Source organism: Bubalus bubalis, chromosome 5 (assembly GCF_019923935.1).
Source record: "Bubalus bubalis isolate 160015118507 breed Murrah chromosome 5, NDDB_SH_1, whole genome shotgun sequence".
NCBI classification, from domain to species: Eukaryota; Metazoa; Chordata; class Mammalia; order Artiodactyla; family Bovidae; genus Bubalus; species Bubalus bubalis.
This window is the reverse complement of record NC_059161.1, coordinates 12548922-12573824: the sequence shown is the minus strand read 5'-3', so window position 1 is coordinate 12573824 and position 24903 is coordinate 12548922. Positions and strand designations below refer to the sequence as shown.

General features: G+C 38.6%; 1 protein-coding gene across 4 annotated transcripts in view; it reads right to left on the bottom strand.

The window, feature by feature from the left end:
* Nucleotides 1-24903, bottom strand: part of KCNK2 (potassium two pore domain channel subfamily K member 2) — a 229851-nt gene that overhangs the window by 43062 nt on the left and 161886 nt on the right. For all 4 annotated transcript variants that reach the window (XM_045165653.1, XM_045165654.1, XM_045165651.1 and 1 more), the window contains exons 5-6: nt 24712-24898; nt 9231-9370 (exon numbers count right to left, since the gene is read on the bottom strand). In XM_045165653.1, coding sequence (XP_045021588.1) covers nt 9231-9370; nt 24712-24898 — 327 coding nt within the window. The remainder of the gene's footprint in view (nt 1-9230; nt 9371-24711; nt 24899-24903) is intronic.

Genomic DNA, 24903 nt, shown 5'->3' with positions numbered 1-24903 from the left:
TTATTTTTTAGTTTACTGTGTCAATCTTCCCCTGGGTTCCTTTCTTTACCCATTGTCTTTAGCCAGTCTGATCCATCATTTGAACCATCCTCTCTTCAAAACCTCAATGCCTTTGCCCTTCCATGAATCAATGTATTTAACTATATTATTTGCTACCCCATTCTTTATGCTCTCTCCATCCACCCTTTTAACTATTGTATTCCAGGTTCCGTTTTTAGGTCTATGGTTGACTACTTTCCAAGTCTTCATTAGGTGAATTCATCTATAATCAGAACTTCCATTGTTGTGTATGTTGTGATGAATGCCCTCTCCCCAGCCCCCACCCATCCAACTCTCTGCAGCTCCCATCCTTCCTACTTTCCAGGCTTGTATATCCAATTCTCTACACTTGATGCGCTACTTCGATGTCCAACACAGCCCTCAATTACAATATGTCCAAAATGACATTCTCAGTCCTCTCGTCTACTCAGAATATCTCACTCTCCTGTGTTTTGTAATTCCATCCAAAGCTAGAATCATGAATGCCATCCCCCCTTTCTCTTTATTGCCCACGGCTAAAGGGTAACCTATCTCTTCTATCCCCCAAATAATATTGAAATTCTTACTTTCATCTCTATTCTGCTGCCACCAGAGACTCTTCATTCTGCACTACCTGGATTCCTTCAATAATCTCAATAATCTCGCAACTGATTTATCAGCATCAGGCTTTGTTTATAATCCATCTGCCTTCCTGTTGACAAGATATTTCATTCCACTTATTTAAAATTCTTCAATGGCTCCCTAAGGTTTTCAGAATAAAGTCTAACTTATTTCAAAAGGCATATGAAACCTTTCATATTAAAAGCACTTCTCCCATAAGACCTAATAATGATACAGTACTCTTCTGTAAGCTTTCCAAGGCTCAGGCTGCAACTATTCTTTAGTTCTCCATCTCTAGACAAGATAAAGAGCTGTTAAATTCCAGCTCTTTCACTATCAGGAGGCATTACCACCCTGAGTGAAGACCAGGGAAGACCAAATGCTGTTGCCAGGTCATTAGCAGAAGAAAACTATGTCCCTCCATATTCTCAGGTCCCTGCACAATGCTGGGGCTAAATACAAGTTCCAAGAACAGTCTTTCAAGGCTGCTTCCTAATCAAAGCGAGTTTTTGTAATATGATATAAGGTCAACTTACTCAAGTGAATGTTACTTGCACAAACACCTTCAGAGGTTAAAGAAATGATATTGGTTAAAAAGGGCTTCCCTGGTGGCTCAGATGGTCAAGAAACTGCCTGCAATGCAGAAGACCTGGGTTCCATCCCTGAGTTGGGAAGATCCCCTGGAGGAGGGCATGGCAACCCACTCCAGTATTCTTGCCTAGAAAATCCCCATGGACAGAGGAACAGGCTGCAGTCCATGGGGTCGCAAAGAGTCAGACGTGACTGAGCAACTAAGCACATCACAGTACACTGGTTAAAAAAAAAAGCAACTCTTGGGTATTCACTCAGTATGGCTAGCTACAGTGCCACGTGAGAGTCCCTTAGACTGCAAGGAGATCAAATCAATAGATTCTAAAGGAAATCAACCTTAAATATTTATGGGAAGGACTTTTGATGAAGTTGAAGTTCCAGTACTTTGGCCACCTGACGCAAAAAGCCAACTTATAGTCCTGATGCTGGGAAAGACTGAGGGCAGGAAGAGAAGGGGATGACAGAAGATGAGATGGTTGGATGGCAACACCAACTCAATGGACATGAGTTATAGCAAACTCCTGGAGACAGTGAAGGACAGGGAAGCCTGGTATGCTGCAGTCCATGGGGTTGCAAAGAGTCAGACAGAACTTAGCCATTAACCAGCAACAACAGAGTGCCACTGGTACTAGAGAGAACAGTGGCAGCTGATATACGGGCTGAAGTGGTGCTTGTCACACATTTGGACAAGACCATCCCAACAAACTGTGGTACATGTACATCAGTACAAGAATGATACTGATGGTCTTTCAAACTCAAGGAAAGTCAGCAGTAGCAAACTGAACCACATCTATACATAAGGGTGCACCATCCCCTGCCTTCTTAGGAATTTACCATCTGAATTTTGTGATCACATCTTATTTTTATTTTACTTCCCTCAGATATCAGTATTATTGTGTTATTTAGAATACATAAATAATCTTTATTTTCTAAATGGAAACATTATTTCCTCAAAAGAGGGTACATGGCTTCACAGAAAAAAGATAATTAGTTGTATCTATTCTCAGCATTGAATATTGTTCCTCTCCATTAGAGCTTAAGAAATAATGAAACAGATAAATCCTTTTACAGAAATGCATATGACTCCATGGAAAAATTATTGAGGTCATTATTCTTTTCCTTGAGGAATGCAGATCAACTATAATTATATGTGACACTTCTGAAACTACACAGCGTTGCTCCAACTAACTCTATTTTTAATTGGAATATAATTGTTTTACAATGTTGTGTCAGTTTCTGCTGTACAATGATGTGAATCAGCTGTATGTATACGTATGTCCCCTCCTCTTTAGTCTCCCCCCGCCCCAGCCCACCCCTCTAGGTGATCACAGAGCAGAGCTGAGCTCCCTGTGCTAGAGCAGCTCCCATGAACTATCTGGTTTACTAAACATGGCAGTATATACATGCCAATGCTACTCTCTCAATTTGAAGCCTTTCCTTTCAAACAGTTCAGACAGATTAGCTGTATCAATGTTTTATTTCAGCACGTTCATCAAAAACTTTGTCCTTACTCCTAAATATATTTTCATTAAAATTAATCTTCATTGGAAACAGAACAGACTTTAAGATTAAAAAAAAATTCAGAAATAAGGTCACATGTGATTAGAGCTCTATGTCTGAACTTACCTGATATGATTTAAGGAGATTTGTTTTTGAAGAAGTAATGTAAGACTGGAACTTACTATTAGCCAGAATCTTTTGTGGGAGGGAAAGCTTGTGTGTTTGTATCACCACTTGAAAATTTGCTAATATATGTTATTTTGATTATTTTATGTTCTGTCCCAGTGACATTTTTAATAGGAAGGATTCCAAGTTATCAAAAATTATTTAGCATTCTTATGGAATTGAAAACTGGAAATATTCTTATTGCTTCTGAACATTTAGGCAGTTTTTAAAAGTTGGAGCGTTTGGAATGGTTTAAGTACAAAAGGTAGTGAATACATAGTGAGCGGTCATCCAATATGGTTTGTGTGTGTAAAGATGACTCCTAGGATGCATTTAGTTGGTTCTTATTTAATTATTTAACTTTAGTGAGTTATTTCAAGCTTAAACTTATTCAATAATCTTTTTCCACTGCTGTAGAAATGTTTAGTCATATTTCCTTTATAAAAATTTTGGCCCTAACAATTTATACATTCACAATGATAAATTGCCTTCCTCTTTCTTTTTTCACAATTATAAATCATCTCTCCCTTTCTCTCTTTACATTCTCTGTTGAATTTGTGACCCACTTTTGTCATTTCCCTAAACTGCATTACAAATTAGAAAACACACATCTGCTCAAAGTGCCAGCTCCATTGCACCTGGCTCAACTGTCTGGAGCAGCTGCAGCTCCAGAGGGTTTCTGTAAACTTGCTCACGGCCTTTACCCACATGCGCTTTCTCCAGATGCAGTCAGCAGAAAGGACATGTCACTCCAAAGACGAGGGACGAGCCAAACGACTTACGGTAAAAGAAGAAAAGAGCTTTCTACTTTTCAGTGTTGGAAACACACAGTGATACATCTCACACTTCTGGCTGAGAATCAAGACGATCATTCAAAAGGAGGCAAACAAACTTGTTTCTCATATTAAATAAGCCAGTTAAAGTAGAAATTTAAATTTCTTTGAAACACTTGTGTTACAGCCTGAATCCGGTCCCCCAGCAAGCCCTTCGTTGAAGCCTAATGCCCACTGTCACTGTATCTGGGGACAGAGCCTTCAAGGGGGTAATTAAGATGCAGTGGGGCTTCCCAGGTGGCACTAGGCAGTAAACGACCTGCCTGCCAATGCAGGAGACACCGGTTCCATTCCTGGTTCAGGAAGATCCCCTGGAGAAGGGCATGGCGACCCACTCTGGTGTTCTTGCCTGGAGAATCCCATGGACAGAGGAGCCTGGAGGGCTGCAGTCGCAAAGAGTCAGACACGACTGAAGCGACTTAGCACACATGCACACACATGCAAGGTTCAGTGAGGGAGTGGGGGTGCAGCCCTAATCCAACAGCACTGGGATCCCTGTAAGAAGAGGAAGGCGATATAGAACCTTCTCTCTGCAGGCACGTGTGCAGAGGCAAGGCCATGTGAAGACACAGCAAGAAGGTACCACCTGCAAGCCAAGGAGAGAGATCTCACCAGAAACCAGCACCTTAATCCCAGACTTCCATCTTCCTGAATTGTGAGAAAACAGATTCCTACTGTTTAAGTCACTCTTGTTATGACAGCCCAAGGAGATTAATACAGATGATTATCTCAATGCTCTGGAAAAAACTTGCTAGTACTTTGTACTAGCTAACCCTATCACAAAATGCACTGGTTTTGTGTTTTTTTTAACAATCAGTTCAGTTCAGTTCAGTCTCTCGGTCATGTTCGACTCTTTGCGACCCCGTGAATTGCAGCACGCCAGGCCTCCCTGTCCATCACCAACACCCGGAGCTCACTCAAACTCACATCCATCAAGTTAGTGATGCCATCCAGCCATCTCATCCTCTGTCGTCCCCTTCTCCTCCTGCCCCCAATTCCTCCTAGCATCACAGTCTTTTCCAATGAGTCAACTCTTTGCATGAGGTGATCAAAGTACTGGAGTTTCAGCTTCAGCATCATTCCTTCCAAAGAATACCCAGGACTGATCTCCTTTAGAATGAACTTGTTCAATCTCCTTGCAGTCCAAGGGACTCTCAAGAGTCTTCTCCAACACCACAGTTCAAAAGCGTCAATTCTTCAGTGCTCAGCTTTCTTCACAGTCCAACTCTCACATCCATACATGACCACAGGAAAAACCATAGCCTTGACTAGACGGACCTTTGTTGGCAAAGTAACGTCTCTGCTTTTCAATATGCTACTTAGGTTGGTCATAACTTTCCTTCCAAGGAGTAAGCGTCTTTTAATTTCATGGCTGCAATCACCATCTGCAGTGAGTTTGGAGCCAAAAAAAAAAAAAAAAATAAAGTCTGACACTGTTTCCACTGTTTCCCCATCTATTTCCCATGAAGTGACGGGACCAGATGCCATGATCTTTGTTTTCTGAATGTTGAGCTTTAAGCCAACTTTTTCACTCTCCTCTTTCACTTTCATCAAGAGGCTATTTAGTTCCTCTTCACTTTCTGCCATAAGAGTGGTGTCATCTGCATAGCTGAGGTTATTGATATTTCTCCAGGCAATCTTGATTCCAGCTTGTGCTTCTTCCAGCCCAGCATTTCTCATGATGTACTCTGCATATAAGTTAAATAAGCAGGGTAACAATATACAGCCTTGACGTACTCCTTTTCCTATTTGGAACCAGTCTGTTGTTCCATGTCCAGTTCTAACTGTTGCTGATGGTTAGAACTGTCTAAATGTTCCTGACCTGCATATAGGTTTCTCAAGAGGCAGGTCAGGTGGTCTGGTATTCCCATATCTTTCAGAATTTTCCACAGTTGATTGTGATCCACACAGTCAAAGGCTTTGGCATAGTCAATAAAGCAGCAATAGATGTTTTTCTGGAACTCTCTTGCTTTTTTGGTGATCCAGCAGATGTTGGCAATTTGATCTCTGGTTCCTCTGCCTTTTCTAAAAGCAGCTTGAAAAAAAAAATAAATAAAAGCAGCTTGAACATCTGGAAGTTCACGGTTCATGTATTGCTGAAGCGTGGCTTGGAGAATTTTGAGTGTTACTTTACTAGCTTGTGAGATGAGTGCAATTGTGTGGTAGTTTGAGCATTCTTTGGCATTGCCTTTCTTTGGGATTGGAATGAAAACTGACCTTTTCCAGTCCTGTGGCCACTGCTGAGTTTTCCAAATTTGCTGGCATATTGAATGCAGCACTTTCACAGCATCCTCTTTCAGGATTTGAAATAGCTCAATTGGGATTCCATCACTTCCACTAGCTTTGTTCGTAGTGATGTTTTCTAAGGCCCACTTGACTTCACATTCCAGGATGTCTGGCTCTTGGTCAGTGATTACACCATCATGATTATCTGGGTGGTGAAGATCTTTTTTGTACAGTTCTTCTGTGTATTCTTGCCATCTCTTCTTAATATCTTCTGCTTCTGTTAGGTCCATACCATTTCTGTCCTTTATCGAGCCCATCTTTGCATGAAATGTCCCCTTGGTATCTCTAATTTTCTTGAAGAGATCTCTAGTCTTTCCCATTCTGTTGTTTTCCTCTATTTCTTTGCATTGATCACTGAGGAAGCTTTCTTATCTCTTCTTGCTATTCTTTGGAACTCTGCATTCAGATGCTTATGTCTTTCCTTTTCCCCTTTGCTTTTCACTTCTCTTCTTTTCACAGCTATTTGTAAGGCCTCCTCAGTCAGCCATTTTGCTTTTTTGCATTTCTTTTCCATGGGGATGGTCTTGATCCCTGTCTCCTGTATAATGTCACGAACCTCCGTCCATAGTTCATCAGGCACAAATACGAGCTTTAAACTTTAATTAAATATATTATGCCACTGGCATAAAGATAAAATTTCCCCCTTCTATATTTGCCTTCAGTTCAGTTCAGTCACTCAGTTGTGTCCGACTCTTTGCAACCCCATGAATTACAGCACACCAGGCCTCCCTGTCCAGTCCATCACCATTTCCCGGAGTTCACTCAAACTCACATCCATTGAATTGGTGATGCCATCCAGCCATCTCATCCTCTGTCGTCCCCTTCTCCTCCTGCCCCCAATCCCTCCTAGCATCACAGTCTTTTCCAATGAGTCAACTCTTTGCATGAGGTGGCCAAAGTACTGGAGTTTCAGCTTTAGCATCATTCCTTCCAAAGAACACCCAGGACTTTCTCCTTTAGAATGGACTGGTTGGATCTCCTTGCAGTCCAAGGGACTTCTCCAACACCACAGTTCAAAAGCATCAAATCTTCAGCGCTCAGCTTTCTTCACAGTCCAACTCTCACATCCATACATGACCAAGGGAAAAACCATAGCCTTGACTAGACGTGCCTTGGTGGCTTTCAAACTTTTGGAGTGTGATCCGTAATAATCTTAGTATGTGTGTGTGTGTGTGTGTGTATGTGAAGTGAAGTCGCTCAGTCGTGTCCAACTCTTTGCGACCCCATGGACTGTAGCCTACCAGGCTCCTCTGTCCATGGGAATTTCCAGGCAATAGTACTGGAGTGGATTGCCATTTCCTCCTCCAGGGGATCTTCCCGACCCAGGGATCGAATCTGGGTCTCCCGCATTGTAGACAGACGCTTTACCCTCTGAGCCACCAGGGAAGTCGTGTGTGTGTATACACACACATATATATGTGTGTGTTTGTGTATGTACATATATAATATATACTACATTTATTGTATATGTGTATGTGGAAATAGATATTTCCACAAAACAATACATTTTAAACTATCTAACAGAGATATTCTCTGTTTGACTCTATTTTACGTAGAAAAAAATGTTTGTGTGTGTGTTTTAAAAATGCATTTTAATGCCAGCTTATGCTAGAAGTTTGAAAGGTCCTTTTTTAGCTATGTTATCTAGCATATTTTCTGGTTACAATTTCTTTTGTCCCCCTTAGCATCTCAAGATCCATAAAAGTATACTGAAGTTAAAATAACCATAATTCTCTCCCTCTCCATCCACCTTATTCTCTCCCTCCCTCTCCCCCCTGCCCCCCCACCCCCCCACACACACACAATAAGACTGAGGCAAATCAGTTGAGGTCCTATTCAAAGTACTTTTCACATGAGTTAAACTAGAATGTCAAGCATATTGTCCTGCTGATTTGTTTATAATAAAGTTTTTGGTTTTATGGTGTAACTAAGATATAGATTAATATACACCGACTGAATATATGAATTACCAACTGAGAAATATGGTATCCAAGAAGGGAAATCTTGGATAACTCACACTCCTTCTAATTACTATAGGCACCTTGGGTATTAATAAGAAATTATAGGACATGAGTTTGGGTAAACTCCAGGAACTGGTGATGGACAGGGAGGCCTGGCATGCTGCAGTTCATGGGGTCGCAAAGAGTCGGACATGACTGAGCAACTGAACTGAACTCAACTGATATGACTTGATGTGTTCAAAGAAAATACTTGTTTGTAGAGAGAAATTAATTTTATCATTTATTATCCTAGTCTATTTCTTTTGGATGTATGTTTAAAGAATCACAATTGCTGTATCAGTCAAAGATTTTGACACTGATGTCTCTTGGTCTATGAACACCAGATAATGAAATAAAGGGATAATTAAAGGAAGACTGTGGATACTATATTTGCAAGTCTTATGAATTAGTAAAGTTGGCTAAGACCCAGAAGCAAAAAATATAGAATTCATAATAAAACACTACTCTGTCACACTCAAACTAGTTATGGACCTTTCAAAATAAATTAAAATGTAACTCCTAAACTCCTAAAAAATTTCCGAGTCAAGATTGAAATTTCAAACTTTCCAAAATCTCATGAGTCAAAAATTCTAATGGTCATTTCTGTATATACAGTTGCATCAAAAAGATAAAAGGATATCTTTTTGAAAAGCTGAAATCTGTACACAGGGTAATGTGTTCTAATGCAAACAGCTTTGAGGAATACATGTGTGTGTACATGTGCATGTGTACACACTTACACAGACCTAGGAGAAAAGAAAACAACCGAATCCAATGAAAATTCAATATTATATATTACCTTCACTTTTTCATGCTACTGATATCTTGACACAAATATTTCCTGCTGTCTCTTTATGGAATAAAATTTACTCTATGCCATTGAGGAAATCAAGAAAAAAAAGAAATAATGAAGAAAATGTTTTCAACTGCATCTTTTTTTCATTACAAATTACTCTCAGCACCAAGATATCATCTGACATGAGAGGTATTTAAAAGTTTTGGTTAAGTCAATGAATTGCTATATGATTGATAGCCTCCTATAGCAAATGCACACCAAACATAAACATTAAAAATTTTAAGTAATGTGGAAATATTTTAAAATATTTAAATGAATTAGTAAATATTTAATATTTAAAAAACCAATGTTAAAAAAAATTAAAAGTAACCTTTCCTGAATTAATTAAATCATATTTTTACACACATTTTTATTTCTCACCTCTTCCTTTGTTTTTTTTGATATCACTCGGAGCCAGTCTCCAATCATACTCAGGACAGCAGCGAAGTAAGCAAGCCCTACAAGGATCCAAAACCACACGACAGGCTTATAGAAGTCTAGGTACTCAATATCCGATCCACCTGTGAGACAAAAACAAAACAGAACAGAATGACTTCATATATAGAAATAATCAACATAGATTCCTGCTGAAATTATTAACCACATGTTGGCCTTCAGAACACAGAAATCTTATCAGTTGATTCATGTTGTTTACTTCATAAGGAATTCCTTATTTTCATGCCTGTAATCCTTATCTATTTTTCAAGAACCATTCAAATTAATTCATTTTTAATTGAAATATAGTTGATGCTGAAGCTGAAACTCCAATACTTTGGCCACCTGATGCGAAGACCTGACTCTTTGGAAAAGCCCCTGAGGCTGGGAAAGATTGAAGGCAGGAGGAGAAGGGGACAACGGAGGGTAAGATGGTTGGCTGGCATCACCGACTCCATGGACGTGAGTTTGAGCAAGCTCCAGGAGCTGGTAATGGACAGGAAAGCCTGGCGTGTTGCAGTCCATGGGGTCGAAAAGAGTTGGACATGACTGAGTGACCGAACTGACAGTTGATTTACAATATTATATTGGTTTCAGATATAATAAGTTCTTAATAAGACCTTTCATTACTTCTTCAGGTAATAACGATTTTTCCTTGTCCCATGTTTCTTTCTGTTTATTATAATGAATCTCAACTAGTCTAGCACTTAATTATTACATGTATTTAGTTTCTCCTTCCACCGCTCTTACAATAGGGAATAGAGTTGACACTTTTTTTAGCATGCATTTAGCTTAGTATTTTTATCCTATTTCCCATCAATTCATGCTAACCAATCAGTACATGCAAACCAATCAATTCAAAGACAACCAGGATAGAAATTAGTTCTGATTTTAATATCATCAATACAATGGATTGATAACAAATGCCAGTGACAATATTTTGGTGGGTCTAATTTGAATAAGTAGCAATTTTCAGATGATACTGCCATTCATTATTATCTGAAGTTTCAAGGGAATTCCCATGTTTGTCATAAATTTAAATCTCTCACTCTCAAGAAAAAAAAAATTAGCAATGGAGTTCTTCTGCTTCAATCTTTGTTACTTTTCCATTTATTTGGTGCAATAATTGCACCTATGAGAATCTGGATACGTTTCAATGTATCCCAAGTTCAGCACATATTAATAGGGCTCTTATTAAATTTCAAACTTAATAATGTTTGAAACTTAATGTTTCAAAACAGTTATACTTTTCACAGGAGAGGGAAGCAGTCTCTCTCTTGAGAAATTAATAATTTAGCCTGAGAAAGCCTCACCTAGACAGCTGATCACAACGTGACATATCAAAGGATGGCAAAAAAGAATTAAAAAGTACTGTGACAGGACAATGAAGAAATGATTTTTACTTCTGGAAGGGCGAAGATGAGAAGACAGAAGGTGAGTCAAACAATGAGGATCAAAACAGAGAAAAAACTTAGTGTGAAAACATTTGATATAGACAAAGGACTAGGATCTCCCCTGTGGTTCAGAGGTTTAGAACCCGCATTCCAATGCAGAGGACATAGGTCCAGTCCCTGGTTGGGGACTTGAGATCCCACATGCCGCGGGGTCCCTAAGCCCACATGCCTCAACAGAGAAGTGAGCCTGGTGCAGCTACTGAGCACTCACGCTCCAGAGCTTGTGCTGGAGCAACAAGAGCAGCCCACGTGCGGCAACTCAAGGAAGCCCTTACACAGCAACAAAGACTCAGTACAGACCCCAAAGGTGCTGCTAGTATCAGCTAAAGCTCCATCTGGAAGGGCATCAAGAGAATTGACAGGTAGAAGAGAGGAATCTAGGGGGAAAAAGCACTGCTTTGCTCTTAAAGCAGTGGGGAGTAGTAAAGGTTTTTAGGCAGATTGGTGTTTGACTTACATGTGCATAAAGATGTAGGGGCAGAGAGGGAAGGTTTGACAGGAAAGCCTGGTGAGAAACTTTGTTCTGGGCTAGCTAAGGAAGGATTGAGGCAGAGTCAGACTGTGATGGAAAGAAAAGACATTGGAGGCAGAATCGTCAGGGACTGATGACTACTTAGTTGGTGTGGTAAGTGAAAGGAAGGGCTCCAGGATGACCGGAGACCATAGACCCTCATTGGGTGGATGGTACCAGCAATTCAAGAAGAAACACAGGAGAAGGAACAGGGATAATAAAAGGAAAAGTCATTCAAACTGGGGCAAAATGATTTTGAAGTGCTTGAGGTGCCAACAGGCAAGACAAGCAGCAGGATCCTCAAATACAAATCTAACACTTAACAGGGCAGAGCTTCCCTGGTGGCTCAGACAGTTAAGAATCTGCCTGCCATGCAGGAGACACTGGTTCGATCCCTGGGTCAGGGAAGGTCCCCTGGAGAAGGGAACGGCCACCCACTCCAGTATCCTTGCCTGGAGAATCCCATGGACTGAGGAGCCTGATGGGTTACACCCCATGGGGTCACAAAGAGCAACTTAGCGCACACACAACAGGGAAAAGCAGGCAATGATTTTAGAATCAAAAGCATAGAGACTGGGGATGTTTAAACAGGGGTTGTGGACATAATTAAAAAACTCAACCTGTATATTCAGAAGAAAAGCTAATAAACAGCCACTATACATTAAAAATCAAATATAAAAATTTGAATATAACATACTCTCTATAACTTAGACTGTGAGTTACCCACAATGACATTTTCAAATATTAAAGGGTCAGAGTAAAAAGAGAACTTTTTTCCATGAGGCAAATAATAGGAACAGATAAAAGTTCAGCCTTTGTTGGGGACAAAGAAAAAATTTCAAGGTTCAGTTTATAAAGTCAGTAATATTTACCTTCAAAATATTGTAAAAAATTTACCTTGTGCAACATTTTTAAAAATATCATTTCTGGGAAGGACTATAAAGGCTAAATGCATCTTGGGATGGTTAAGACTTGGCCCATGGGGGATGCAGGGCTACAGATTCACAGAAGCGACTTAGGAAATGTGTGTGGAAATCTGTTACATGATAGGCTCACTAGTGAATTCCATTTTTTAAATGTTTCCATTTCAAAGAAACCAAAATGACATTTTTTTCCCAAGTACTTTCTCTTTCAAAACCAGAAAGTCCTCATCCAAATAGTTGTGACTCACTTAACACATAAGTTCACCAAAATGTTGATTTTAGAAGTTAGTGCATGCTCAAGATGACTTTTTATAAGTTTTCTTTCTTATAAACAGGATGTCACAGTTTGAAAAGAGTAAATTAACTTAATCACTAAAAGGTCTATATTTGGGTAAAATGTTCATCCCACAAGCTTTAGTGGATTCTAAGCCCGGGGTAGTGTGGGCTGGGGGATGTTTTTTCACTCTTAATTGCCACTCTTAAGATGAAATACTGGCAGTCAAGTGATCCAGGGAGAGCTAATGTATATACAAGTATTATCCAATACTCACAAAACCTTTTCACTTTCTGATATCTAAGATTTATGAATTAACTTTCACAGTATTCGATCTATTGGATTCAAGAATCTTAGCCAAATTTTAAAAATCTATAATGTCAAGATAACTTGCTGAAAAAGTTATTTTTTTAATTAGGAAATATTTTTAAAATGTAATTATAAGCATTAATTTTAGTCCAGCACATTCAAGAAATTTGTACATGGGTCTCTTGCTAGCTAGTGTGAACCTAGTGCATAGTGCAGGGAGCTCAGCTCAGTGACCTAAATGAATGGGACGGGAGAGGGGAGGACAGAGAGAGAGGGGATATACGAATACATGTAGCTGATTGACGTTACTGTACAGCAGACACTAACACATTGTAAAGCAACTCTAACCCTCCCTCCCAAAAAAAACCACGTAGGGTAGTCTCTCTGTCCTGGCATAGTCCCTGCCTATTTGGCCCCTACTCCCGTCTCCATTCCACCACTCCACTGTTTTTTTTCTTTCTTGCCCAGACTCCTGAGACATGGCCTGTGGGCTGCTACAACCCACTCTTCCCTCTTCACCTGGCACCTCACTGCCATTTTCTTTGTTGCCACTGAAAATATGCACACAAGTTCTTTCCATTTTAAGAGCTTTCTGGCTAATCATTACAGGAGAGCAGACCGATGGTAATAAAAATAGCGAAGAGGGGTGGAGGTACCAAGCTTTTAGGAATCTTATAAACTTTTTAAAATAGTTAAAATAAGCCTCTTTCTGACTCTCACATGATGGCCTCTTTTAGATGGCGCCATTTTTGTCTGGAATTATTCTCCTTGCCACTTCAATAAGGAAATCACCAGCGCCTAATAAAGCTCCTCAAGCCCAGGAAAGTTTCAATTTCAGTCTGGCATTATTCCTAGGAGCCCATTCTCTCCTAAGATGAGCTTCCTAAACATTGTCCCACAACAATCCCTTTCTTACCTGGTTCCAGCATTAACGAAGCCCTTTCCTATCTGGTACCAAAGAGTTGTTGGTTGAAGTTCTTATTTTGGCCTTGTAGTCCTAGATAACCCAGTCCTAGCTAATACGCTCACTGTGGCTGATTTACAAAATATTCAAACTCTGATGGAGAGAGGGGAGTGAGAGTTAAGACTTACTGATGGTTTACCTCAATGCAGTCATGCCGTACTAAAGCCCTGAGTAGGAAGGTATTATGGGGTGTTATATTTCCACTCCTCATGAAAGTGAAAGTGTAAGTTGCTCATTTGTGTCGAAGTCCTTGCAAGTCCATGGACTGTAGCCCATCAGATTCTCCTGTCCATGAAATTCTCCAGGCAAGACTACTGGAGTGGGAAGCCACTTCCTCCTCCAGGGGAGTCTTCCAGACCCAGGGATTGAACCCGGATCTCCTTCATTGCAGGCAGATTCTTTACTGTCTGAGTCACTAGGGAAGCCCTTCCCACTCCTCCTATTTCCACTGATTTAGCACAAGATTCCTTCTTTTTTTTTTTTTTTTTTTTTTAGCACAAGATTCTTAATAAGGCCAATTGGTCATTGAGCCTTAAGCCATATCTCCAGATGTCTTTATCAGTAGTTAAGCTGATATTTCAAGTGCCATAATTCTTACAGTCTGTTCAGAACTCAAGGATGGAAGATTTGTATTGGGTTCCTAAAATCCTAATAGTAAGTATCCCCATTTTCCAATAGACAAGCCATACTCTCAGTAGGGTAGGTATAAGAACAGTTGTCAGGTCACACAGCAAAGGGGACAGCAGAGCTAGAATCACACTCAGGCTTGTCTGGCTTCATACATAGGCTCCTGTCATTGAACCAGGGTGTCTATGTCACCTGTGATCTGTTACTGTCCTTCCCATCATTCCCATTCAGTTACTGTCCTTCCCATTTTCCCACCTTCTTTTTTTTCCTCCATACTGTATAGCAGACACTTAGCTAGGGCTGGAGATGCTACATCAAACAAGGTGCTTCTTTTTCCCTCAAGGTTCTTACCTAGAAACCAGGTGGGTCTGAGGTCAGCACCGTTTTACTAGGAGCTTCTTGTCTTATGTCCCCATTCCAACAGTTTCCAAAAGTTGGTCCTGTTCTGCTCTATAACACTTGAATGTACATTGCCCTCTCTCCCTTAAATTTAATTTTCTTTCTTTGGATGATGCTGAATCACAGAATATTTACAAATAAGGATTTAAAGAATGATTCAGCCATTATGGATCAAACTCCATGTTTCTCCTCAGCTTTTCTAAAATGATATATATATTATAGAATATAGATAAAATATACAACTTTGTTTTAAAGAAAATAAAGGTCATGTTTTACATGGGTCTGTATTTTAATATAGATATCAAATATGGATTTCAATATTTTTGGTACATTTGACTTTCCTTTTATTCATGAAAGCTGCATGGTAGTCCACTCCAGTACTCTTGCCTGGAGACCCCCATGGACAGAGGAGCCTGGCGGGTTATAGTCCATGGGGTCGCAAAGAGTTGGACATGACTGAAGTGACTTAGCATAACACACATGCATGCTGTCTTAATATGAAGGGGCAAAAACTTATTTTCTGCTTTAGTATATTTTTCTTTTTTATAGTAAAGCAATTTAATTTAATAAAGTCTTTTCTTAATGCAGCAAGAATTAAGAGGCTCTTTCAATAATGCTGTAAATTATGTTTTCTTTTTTACAAATGAAAATATGACTTTAGTATTAAGCAACAGCTCACCCACTAAATCAAACTTTCCCTATGCTATCAAGTTAAAAAAAAAACACAAGACCAGAAAAGGTAACTAAATCTCTCTAGCATTTGAACCTATATATGGGGATTCTCAATTTCAGCACTCAAGAAGTTGTCCATTTCCTGGTAGGTACTTGGTCTAAGACTAGAGAAACTGCCATCAGAAAAACAGCAGTCTCATGATCATAAAGAAAGAAAAATCCACACATTGTCTTACTCATCCTTTATAACGATGGAAATCTATAGGATATAGGATGTACATTATTGTTACATCTATAAATTATCTTTAAGTCTATATATCAATATACAGTAATTTGCAGTCTTTTTCATTAAACTTAGTACAATTTACTGCCTAGCTCACTGAGAATTAACTGTCAATCACTAAATGTTTTCCTTGTCATTTTTTCCCACGTGTTCTAAAATTCTTCTATACATCCATTTTGAATCCTAGAAGTTAAATAACTCCTTGGTTTGCCCACAGTCCTTAACTTCTGAACTGTTTGGGTCTAATCCCATTTAGTTAATTACACACATAGCTCTCAGTTTTCTGATGAGTTGAGTTCTCTGAGAGTCACCAGCTGATTCAGGGGGTGACCAGATGTCTTGCAGAATTTTTCCATTTTAACACACAGAACTACCAAGAAGAGAAAATTATTTCCTATTTAATTGATACTCCTGGATTTCAAACATTATGTCCCATAGAACAAGACTAGTGCAATCATTACCACTAAGTGCTAAGCACAGCTATCTAATATACAGTACATGCTCACTAAACATCAGAATGGATGCATATATGACTGATGAGTATAAAGCATCTCCGTAATAGTCATGTAAGCCCTCTCTTCTCAATCAGAGAAATTTTTCAGAGCCATTGTGGTGGTGCTTAAGAACTGACTGTTCTTCAGTTGACCTCACTTCTGATCAGGTATTTTCCTTGTCATTTGCTAAATTCCTGGCAAATCTCTGCTCAGTGATCAGCCCAGTAACAGCAATTTTAATACCTGACCTTTGAATAGTTGCAAAACTTTTAGACCACATCAGTAACTGTTTTCTCAAAGTTGTCTATTAGGATAAACTGTTTGGAACAAAAGATGCTTGTCATGGTTTTTCAATGGAGATTTATATGTTTTCATGATAAAATCATCTTCCATTAAGCAAGCTCTGAGCACTTCACTAAATGAGTCATGTTTTTGGTTATAAGAGAAAGCAATGGCTTGGTTACAAAAAACTGCATTTCCAATGATGACTTTGAAAACATAATTTCAAGAAAACTTAATATGAGATAAACAAATATGTTTTTTTCCCAAGTCAAAAAATATGAAGACAAAAGATTCAAAAACTGTGAAAATCTATAAAGTTTTGAAAGGGTAAATCCCCTGGAAGGCCAGTTTACCTGCTTTAATTTCCCAATTTTTTTTTTTTTCTATTTAGAGAAGCATATGGCATTAAGCTTAAAGCCTGATTAACCCAGTAAGTACTCAAAACTACATGTGAGACAAAAAAAGTTTCATTATTCAACTAAATATACTAAATTTCACTGATCAAAATTCCAAGAATATATATTTGGATGGCAAAGTAAATTTATGCTCAGAACGAAAATGTGTTTTCATAATATCAACTATAAGGGTTTCTTAGAATACATCTAAACTTTTGGTTAAAATTTTTGGTTTTTATTAGAAAAGTAGCTAATGTGAGGACATTGCTTTGTGAAATTATGTATTTGTATCTGGCTTTTACTCAATCATATTATCTCTCATGAACTAACCTGGCTTAAAAAAGAGTGTTGCTGAAGACTTCTGGCATGGTGGGCTACAGTCCATGGGGTTGCAAAAGAATCAGACAAGGCTTAAGAGACTACACAAGAACAAAAAGATTTCTTTGGGCAATGTCTATCAGTTCATAGAAATGCACTTCTTGGTTTCCATGACTTACTCTAGTCCTAAGAGTATATATTAAAGAGGACACTAACTTTGAAAAATAATGTTAAATTATGTTAAATTAGGTAATTATTTGACTTCACTTCTGAAGAATCATTAACTAATTTTTTACTGACATATAACTGACGTACATTTCATTAGTTTCAGGTGTATAATACAGTGGTTAAACATTTATATATACAGATATATATAAAAATGAGATGATCATGACAATAGGTCTAGTTACTGTCACTAAAGTTATTACAATATTAGTTAATATACTCCCTATTCTGTAACTTATTTATTGTATTATTTATTTTATAACTGGAGGTTTGTGCCTCTTAATCAGCTTCACCTATTTTGCCCATCCCCCAACCCATAGTGATTTTTTAAAATGATGGATTCAGAAAACAAGTTTTAGAAGCAAGCCTAAATAAGTAGAGCTCAATCTTTCACACATTTCTATATAATTAATATAACTTCTTAGATTTTAATGAGATCTAACTCTCGGCCTATAAGACAAGCATGATTTAATAATTTATCAGTTCAGACTTCTCATCAAATGAGAAATAACATGACAAAAGTTAAGAAATAAAACATAGGAAACCAAGAGTAAGCTGTCAAATATAATTTTTACCAGTCTTCCCTGGTGGTTTAGACAGTAAAGAATCTGCCTTCAATATAGGAGACCTGGGTTTGATCCCTGGAAAAGGAAATGGAAACCCACTCCAATATCCTTGCCTGGAGAATTCTAAGGACAGAGGAGCCTGCCGCCAAGAGTCAGACATGACTGAGTGAGTAACACTTAACTTACCTCTACAAATTTGACTACAAATTATTATAGACATTGTTAAAATCAAGTAAATGATACTTTGCTGAATAATGTACTTTATCTTTTTATCTTTTAGGAAGAGTTGCTCTGTGAACTACAGTTAGCGACAGAGGGTCTGTTTATTCATATGTAAAATAAAAGTGCTGCAATGGACCTGTGGCTCCCAGGTCTTTTTTAGCTCTAGAATATTGAGCATTAGTAAAAGAACAAAAAAGGCCATCAGGAAGGAGTAAACACAAATTACTAAGGCAACCAATCAGCCAGTAAAACACATTATTCCATAAATATAAATGTAAGATTGAAATTTGCTGGGGGAGTTCTTCCTGAAGAAAAACCATTAAATGTTGTATTCTTATGTTCAGTCACATACACAGAGAAAGTTGACCTCTGAAACATATTAGTCTTTACTAGTAGTTGCTAAATGTTTCTGATACAGTATAGCCAACAGTGAAAAGGACTGCTGGGTGCAAAAGTGAATTTAAATTTATTTATGAATTAGAAATATATTATGCCCTAACAGATTATATCATGAACATTATGACATACACAAAATGAAAAGTAAGCAGCCATAAAAAGGAAAGAAATTGTGCCATTTGCAGAGAGGCAGACAGACATGGATATTAATATGAAATTATGTAGAATCTAGAAAAATGGTGTAGATGATCTTATTAGCAAGGGAGAAATAGAGACACTAATGTAGAGAACAAATACATGGATACAAAGTGGGGAAAGGAGGGAGTGGGATGAATTGGGAGACTGGGATTGACATATACACACTAGTATAAAACAGACAAGTAATGAGAACAGACTGTAGAGTACAGGGAATTCTACTCATGCACTGTGGTGCCCTAACTGGGAAGGAAATCCAAGGAAGAGGGGATAAATGTACACCTATGGCTGCTTCACTTTGCTGTACAGCAGAAACTACCACAACACCGCAAAGCAGCTATATCTTTGTATAGCATTAGTCGCTCAGTTGTGTCCAACTCTTTGTGATCCCATAGACTGTAGCCAGCCAGGCTCCTCTGTCCATGCAATTCTCCAGGCAAGAATACTGACATGGGTAGCCATTCCCTTCATCAGGGGATCTTCCTGACCCAGGGATCAAACTCAGTCTCCTGCATTGCACGCAGATTTTTTTTTTACCATCTGAGCAACCAGGGAAGTCCAAAGGTAGTTATATTACAAATTAAAAAAAAAGAATCATAGGACCATAGCAACATAATAGATCTAGAGCCAAAAAATAAAAAATAAAATAAAAAGTAAGAAATGACATTTAAAAATACAAAGCAACAGGGGTTGACCTGTTTTCTTCCCATGGCAAAAGGTCCAGCTGCATGTATTTTCATGCCCACTCCCTGAGGATGAGCATTCTGCTTCAGAGTTGTCTGAACTACCACATCACATCATCTCTCGCTGCTTTTGAGATGCTTCTAATACTTACACCAATGTTACAACCTGTATCCTAAACATTTAGATATCACATTCCAAAATTTACTCCTTTTACTTTAATAACACCATGGTTTGAAGTGTATGTTTTTAAATTTGTCTTCAAAGAAGTCCAGGACAAAAATATAATCGAATTCTAATCCCATTTGGAGTAGCACTTGCAGACTTGAGAAAGGCATCAGACAGTGGGTGTCTATTAAGAGAAGTACATCTCTGTTTTCTTTGGAGATTTATAGCCTAATAGAAAGATAAGAAGGTTCAAGTTTCAGCAATGCTGCTTGCTTTTTCCTGGCAAAAATATCAAAATTAAGTGAGAATCCTATCTGTAGAGACAGCAAGAGGAAAGGCTCTAAAAAGTAAACAACTGATGTTTCCCAGATGGGGTCGTCACTTTAACTTAGTGGCTAATTTTACTTGTCACAAGGTACCCAGAAGGAAAGACTATTTTTATGTGTTCTACTTAACTATAGCAGTTATTTTCCAAGATGCTTTAAAAAACTCACATTTTTTTCCCCAAAGACTCTCGCGAAGGGCACACATTTCCTAGGCAGCTTTTGCCACATCTTTCCCGGTATCTACCATTTCAATCCAAAAATGCTCCCCGGGCACACAGATCTAGGATGTAAAGACTACAGGACTAGGAATAGGGTTCTACAGTTTCACAAAGACCAAAATAGGTACAAAATACGTAAATTAAGGAGACAGATAAGTCAACAAAAGTAGTGTCCATTCTGCTTCTCTAATTTTCTCAGCATTTGTCACTTCGAACACATTAAATTCCTTTGCAAGTTGTTTGCAAAGCTGTATTTTGCAATTTCTACCATTTTCCACTATTCTACCATTTTCTACTATTCCTCTGGAATAGTGAAATTAAAATAATGGGCTTAAAGAGGGGTATAATAAAATAAAACCTTAGTAATAATAACAATGTTTCTTAGACTATATCTAATGCCATGCAAATATTCTGTTCCCCTGTTCCCCTCCAATACTGTGACCATGACTCTGTATTCAGGGTTCCCACTGATATACAAGATGTTTTCAGATAGCTGAGAGAGGCTACTAAAAGACTAACACAATCCAGCCAGTTTCAGAGCGTTGGTCTCCTAAGGGAAATTAAAAACTAACTTTCTTCATCTTCTACAAAACCATAAAGTAAAAATATTTGTTCGTCTTTTTTTTTTAAGCTGGTTTATACTGTGGTCACAAATATAACACTATTTTAGGATTCCACCCACATTTTTATTTATAATTTTTGTTTTTTTTAGAGAATATCAGACTATGAGGTTCACGCTGGACTGACACTTATTTAAAATCACATGTACACCATATTGTATCATTGAAATTTGCTAAGATAAAAGAACTTAAAAGTTCTCACTAAAACAAATAAATAAATGAGATGTGCATGCTTAGCTGCTTAGTCGTGACGGACTCTTTGTAATCCTTAGCACTATGGGGAAGGCTCCTCTATCCATGGGATTCTCCAGGCAAGAATACTGGAGTGGGTTGCTATTTCCTTTTCCAAGGGATCTTCATGACCCAGGGACTGAACCTGCATCTCCTGTGTCTCCTGCATTCAGGCAGATTTTTTACCTGCTGACTCACTGGGGAAGCCTAGAGTGAGGTGAGGAATGTATTAATCAATTGGATTCTTTCACAATGTATAATATATGTATATGAAAACACCACGATGTGCACTTTAAATATCTTACGATTTTATTGGTCAAATAAAGCTGAAAAATAAATATATTAATAAATAAACACAACTATGTATTACCATAAAACGTCAAAAATTAAATAGGATATAATAACATGTGCAATACAAGGCTGTTGGCTTGAAAATGGAAGACTTGTCACCTAATACCTATATATTCCACAGGTACTATAAGACCTATGGTTAATTATATTACACATAATTTAATTATGATTAAATATAATCACTAATTAAATTTACAGAATAGTACAATAGCCTGGGTTTCCCAGGTTGCACTACTGGTAAAGAATCTGCCTGCCAAAACAGGAGACGCAAGAGACATGGGTTTGATCCCTGGGTTGGGAAGATGCCCTGGAGGAGGGCATGGCAACCCACTCCAGTATTCTTGCCTGGAGAATCCCACGGACAGAGGAGCCTGGCGGGCTACAGTCTATTGGGTCTCAAACAGTTGGACACGACTGAAGTGACAGCATACACTCACAATAGCCTAAGATTAACATGCTGCTGCTGCTGCTAAGTCGCTTCAGTCGTGTCCGACTCTGTGCGACCCCATAGACGGCAGCCCACCCGGCTCTCCCGTCCCTGGGATTCTCCAGGCAAGAACACTGGAGTGGGTTGCCATTTCCTTCTCCAAAGATTAACATAGCACAAGTATAATTTTTTTTTAGTTGTGGTACAATTGCTTTACAATGTTGTATTAATTTATGCTATACAATGAAGTGAACCAGCTATACACACACACACACACACACACACACACACACACATATCCCCTTCCTCTTGGACGTCCCTCCTACCCCCTCCCCATCCCATCCCATTCCACTTATCTAGGTCAACAGACAGCACAGAGCTGAGCTCCCTGTGCTATATAGCAGCTTTCCACTAGCTATCTGTTTTGCAAATGGCACTACACACATGTCAATTCCAATCTCCCGATTCATCCCACACCACCCTCTGTGTCCACACACCCATTCCCTATGTCTGCATCTCTTTTCTTGCCTTGCAAGAAATGGTTCATCTGTACCATTTTTCTATATTCCACATATATGCATTAATATATGATATTTGTTTTGCTTGTTCTGACTTCACTTCACTCTGCCTGACATCCCTACATCTCACTTTGTGCTCCATTAAACTTCTTTCCATTTCTACTTAAGCTAACTATATCTATGACGTTAATGAAAGGTAGAAAAATGGTTATTTTAGGACAAAAGTTTGTTGTCCAATATAGAGCTACAAATGTCTGAGGTTCTCCTCTCTACATTTTGCTAATTAGAAAACAAAAAGATCTCCACCCTTTCCCATCCAGCACAGAGATGTGAATGTACTGTTTTTGACCAAAAGCAAATCTTTGCTTGTAGAAACATCCCCATCTTCAAAGATATTATACATTCCCCAGAAAGAAGGGCTTTGCCAAGTTAAACTGTAATTAACAAATAATAAAAACAGATGCCTTCTCTGAAATTTTTATAAAGCTACACAACATATTTTCTTTTCAGATAATATTTAAGTAAGAAGTTTGAGTCAAAAAAGAAGAGTAAACAACTCGAAAGTATAAAACCCTCCTAAAATTAAATTAGGCTACTTAGTTTATTCTGGGAAGTTAACTAGTACATTCCTACCATAATGGTTATGAGCATGTTTTTCTAACACTTCAAGCTTATTTTTTTAAAGAAAAATTTAGATTTTTTAGGAGCTGGTCAAAATGATGCACGACAGAGAATTACTACATTACTTTTATCACTATTACTACAATTTATTTAATACTGGAGTTAGAACAATAATGTGTGTGTGTGCTCAGTCATGTCTGACTCTTTGCAACTCCATGGACCATAGCCCACCAGGCTCCTCTGTCCATGGTATTCTCCAGGCAAGAATACTGGAGTGGGTTTCCATTTCCTTCTCCAGAGGATCTTCCCAACCCAGGGATCAAACCCGCATATCCCAAGTCTCCTACACTGGCAGGTGGATTCTTCACCGCTGAGCACTGGGGCAGCCCCTGAACAGTAACAATAATGAGATAATATAATAGGAAAAGAGAGATGAAATGATATAAGATCTAAGAGATAAAACAATAAAGCAAACAGCAACAGAAATAACATACATAGAAAAAGGAAACATGTCTTAAAATCATGAATTTTAAAATATGGATAAACTGCTAAAAAGATTAAAAACACTGATATTAGAACTGAAAATTAGAGGAGATAAATATCTTAGAGAAAAGAAGGTTTTAAGTAGCTCAGCACATCTTCCAAAGTTTGAAGTGTTTCTAAAACTAAAATATGAGAGTGACATTACCAAGATGGTGACTAGCTTGTTCCTGGCTTCGCTCCCTCCTCGCAAGGAGAGAAACTAACAACTATTCAAGGATAAGACACCACCGAGAGAATCCTAGGACACGGGAGTGGGGCTGAAGCACCCTGGGACCCCATACACCAAGGCAGACTGCATTAGAAGAAGGGATGTTAGCAGAATCGACTGTGGTGATCACTTCATTGCATGATCGATGTAAATCAAACCACCCTGCTGTTACCGCTTGGACATACCCAGTGATGTATGTCAATTATTTCTCAAGAAAGCTGGGAGGAAAAACTAAGATATGGAAAGGCCTAGTAAAAAGAGCAAAGATAATTTAAACTTGAATTCTTGTACCACTAAAAAAATAAGAGGCAGATAAGTGGTTTCTGAAATTAGAGTGGTACTATAACACTCTGAGCAGACAGTAATTTAAATTTCTTTTATAGAATGAAAAATAAATATGCAACTGTACCCTTTTGCGGACCTTCACTGTCATGGAATGATCACTCTTTTTTTTTTTTTTTGGCTCTGTCACTGTTATGGATGAAACTCTGTTTTCCAAAAATACGTGTTGAAGTCCCAACCCTGGCACTTTGAAACATGAGCTTATTTGGAAATAAGGCCCTTGGCAGATACAATTAGTTATAATGAATTCATACTGGAGTAGAGTGGGCTTTTAATCCGATGTGACTGGTGTCTTTATAAGAAGAGGGAAATTTGGTCACAGCAACGGGGGCACAGGGAGAACATGATATGAAGACGAAAGCAGAGATGAAGAGATGTCGCTACCACCCGAGGACCAGCAGGGACTGATGCTCTCCGCCTCCAGAAGCTGGGGAAAGGAAGGGAGGATTCTACCAGTCCCAGAGGGACTCTGCTCCTGCTGGCACTCTGATTTTGAACTTCTACAAGAGAATGAATTTCTTTTGTTTAAAGGCACCCAGTTTGTGGTACTTTCTTATGACAGCCCTGGGAAATGGAGGCAGTCACTGTGTTGTCTGCAAACCCAAGAGAAAAAGTTTAACTAAAGGAGAAGGGTTAGGAGAGCAGGGTATCTCCAAAATCTTACCTGCAACGTAGTCGCCAAAGCCAATGGTGGTTAAGGTGATAACCACAAAATAAATGGCATCCAGGGCACTCCAGCCTTCTATGTGCTTGAATATGATCGCAGGCAGAGCGACGAAGAGTACGCAGCCAAACAGAATAAAGATGATTGTGGAGATGATTCGTATCTTGGTTTGACTAACATTCCACTTCTAGG